This window comes from Halyomorpha halys, unplaced genomic scaffold (genome assembly GCF_000696795.3).
Source record: "Halyomorpha halys isolate HHAL.00 unplaced genomic scaffold, Hhal_1.1 Scaffold804.1, whole genome shotgun sequence".
Taxonomy (NCBI): Eukaryota; Metazoa; Arthropoda; class Insecta; order Hemiptera; family Pentatomidae; genus Halyomorpha; species Halyomorpha halys.
In genome coordinates, this window is record NW_027105539.1 from 17,469 (window position 1) to 20,013 (window position 2,545).

Sequence of the window (2,545 nt, forward strand, 5' to 3'; positions counted from 1 at the left end):
GGTGTATAAAGGTATAAGAGCTGGACAATTCCCACAGACGTGAGATACATCAACTATAAAGCAAGAAGATATATTGCAAAGGGATCTTAGGTTCTTGGCGGGGATGGTTACGTCAGAAGATAAATTTATACCCTATTTTAAGTGGACGCCCTCCATAGCCTGGGCCTTATATATTAATAGGGTCATTATGACAACAATGGAGGCCTTGTCCTCTCGTAATCTGCACCTGTTCGCTATGTCGGCTCTCTCTTGGGTTAATTTACAGCCACCACCGCCATCAAGCTTGCTTTATCGGAGATCTTCGATTGGAAGCATTATTGTCATGAGTAAAGTGGTGGAAATTCATCAATCACCTAACAAGTATTAATTCACTTTAGTGAGTGAAATAAAGTTAATTAAAAAAAAAGAAAAAGAAAAACTTTATCAAAATTTATTATTTATTGGGAATTTGACTAAGAATCCGACAGTACGTTTAAGGAGATATGTTATAAACAAGGCTCATAAAAAAACAATAAAAATATGCCAGTAAAAAACCTCAGAAAATACCATATACTATTAAATATAAACTGTAAAATATACAGCGAAATATGAAATAAAAAATATATTCAGTTAAAAATTTTCAAATATATAATAAGACAATTGAACTATATTAATATGCCTACAAAATGTTCTGAATAAAGAAAGAATTACAAAAATTATTTCAAATTTTTATTTTTTTTCATAAACCCAAGTATGTAAAATGATCTGAACGGATAAAAACTAGACGGTCAAACCCATTTAATGTTGTAATAACTTCTTCTAGAATGACAGGTCCCAAATTTTTATAGAAAATCTGTTCCATTTTTTTTTTCAATGTTTCTCTAACTTGACCAGGTGCATGAAACATACTTTCTTCAAATTTTAATTATTCTAAATTTTTTTCCAACATTTTTGTTTGCTAAATTTGCATGTGAGTAAGTTAAACTTAATGGCTGATAATTACATCAGTTTCAATACGTCTTTCTTCTTTTTTTCGCTCATGAGTTCCTCTGAGCGTGGAGGTGCCTCGATCCAAGCGTTTCATTTGTCCCGGTCCCTTGCCAATGCCCTCATGGAATCCAACATCTTTCCTCTCTTCTCTCCCAGTTTAGCCACACTTTCCTGCCACGACATCCTTGGTCTTTCTCTTGGTCTTTTGCCAGTTGGTTTAGCTTCAAAGAATTTTCGCGATCCATGGTCTTCATCCACTCGGCATATATGTCCAAACCATTTCAACTGCCTCTTCTCTAGAATATCAGTTAGTGGTTTCACCCCTATCTCATCTCTTATTCTTGCATTCCTAAAGTGTTCCCTTCGTGTTCGCCTTGCTGCTTTTCTGAAATATTTCATTTCTGAGGCCGTGATTCTTTTCCTCAATCTGTCGAGAAGGACCCATCTCTCACTTCCGTACAATATAGGGTGGGAAGGTAAATTTCATTAAGAATGTGAAGTCAATACGTCTTAAGGACAGTTCAAATTTATTGGAGATTAGTCTTTGGCATGTGAAGTCACTGGATTAGAGGCTGTTAAAACTTTTTGATAAATATCATCATTTGTGTGTATGTATCCAACTGAAATGGCAAATATTATGTAAATGCTTGATATCCAAATTTATTTTATTAAGCTTGGTAAATATGTAAAATAAATAGATGTCATAAATATAAAATTTCAGAAATGTTATAAATTTTTAATTCATTTTACAGTTTTACTGGCATAAATAAATTATTATGCAAAAAGGGGAAAAATTGCATCAAATCCCCTTTGAAAAAAAATGCAATTACACTCTTGAAGGAACCATCAATATCATTTATACAAATTCGGTCAAAGGTTAAAGACCACCTCAATTTATTAATAAGATTTGATATCTATTAAAATATAAATAATGGAACTGAAAAAAGGATTTGCAATGAAATTCTCTTAAAAAAAAAATTATATTCTATAGTGTAATTTTTGAGGAAAAATTAGATAAATCTTTAAACACTTTAGATGGAATTTATGGACAAAATTGGTATTATTGATTCTGACTAACCCCAATTTTTTTTTAATTTATCACATCAATAAAAAATTAACCTAATTTCTTTATCTTGTAATAAAAATTATGTTAATTTTTATTGCACTCTTAATAGTTTCCATACCTACTAATAGAATAAAAGGTTTATATCGAATCGTAAATGGTCGAAAACATTTAAATCGATTTTTTTTTTTTAAACATTTTTATATCTGAATAATTGAAAGTAGAAGAAAGTAGTACGAATTTAATATCTTTTTGATTGGTTTATATAAAAAAGGAAATAAATACAGATAAAACAAGAAATATGAATATTATATTAGAAGTGTGCCAGTGACATATTAATAAATTTTGTATACAACAGAACTATAATTCTAAACGTTAAACTTGCGGATGTGTATTTATTTTAATGTAATTTAAATTTAATTTTATTTGGCTTTTATATAAATTATTTTTATTTCTTTTTTAATGATTTGATCAGTTTTATTTTATTATATTTGATGTAGATTAATATTTTTA

The 2,545-nt window shown here is 29.5% G+C and overlaps 1 protein-coding gene across 1 annotated transcript; it reads right to left on the minus strand.

Annotated features, from left to right (window-relative positions):
• Positions 1-1,059: 1,059 nt before the first annotated feature.
• On the minus strand, positions 1,060-1,368 carry LOC106686298 (uncharacterized). Its single transcript, XM_014429503.1, has one exon. The coding sequence runs from the start codon at positions 1,366-1,368 to the stop codon at positions 1,060-1,062; it is 309 nt and encodes a 102-aa protein (XP_014284989.1).
• Between the last annotated feature and the right edge of the window lie 1,177 nt (positions 1,369-2,545).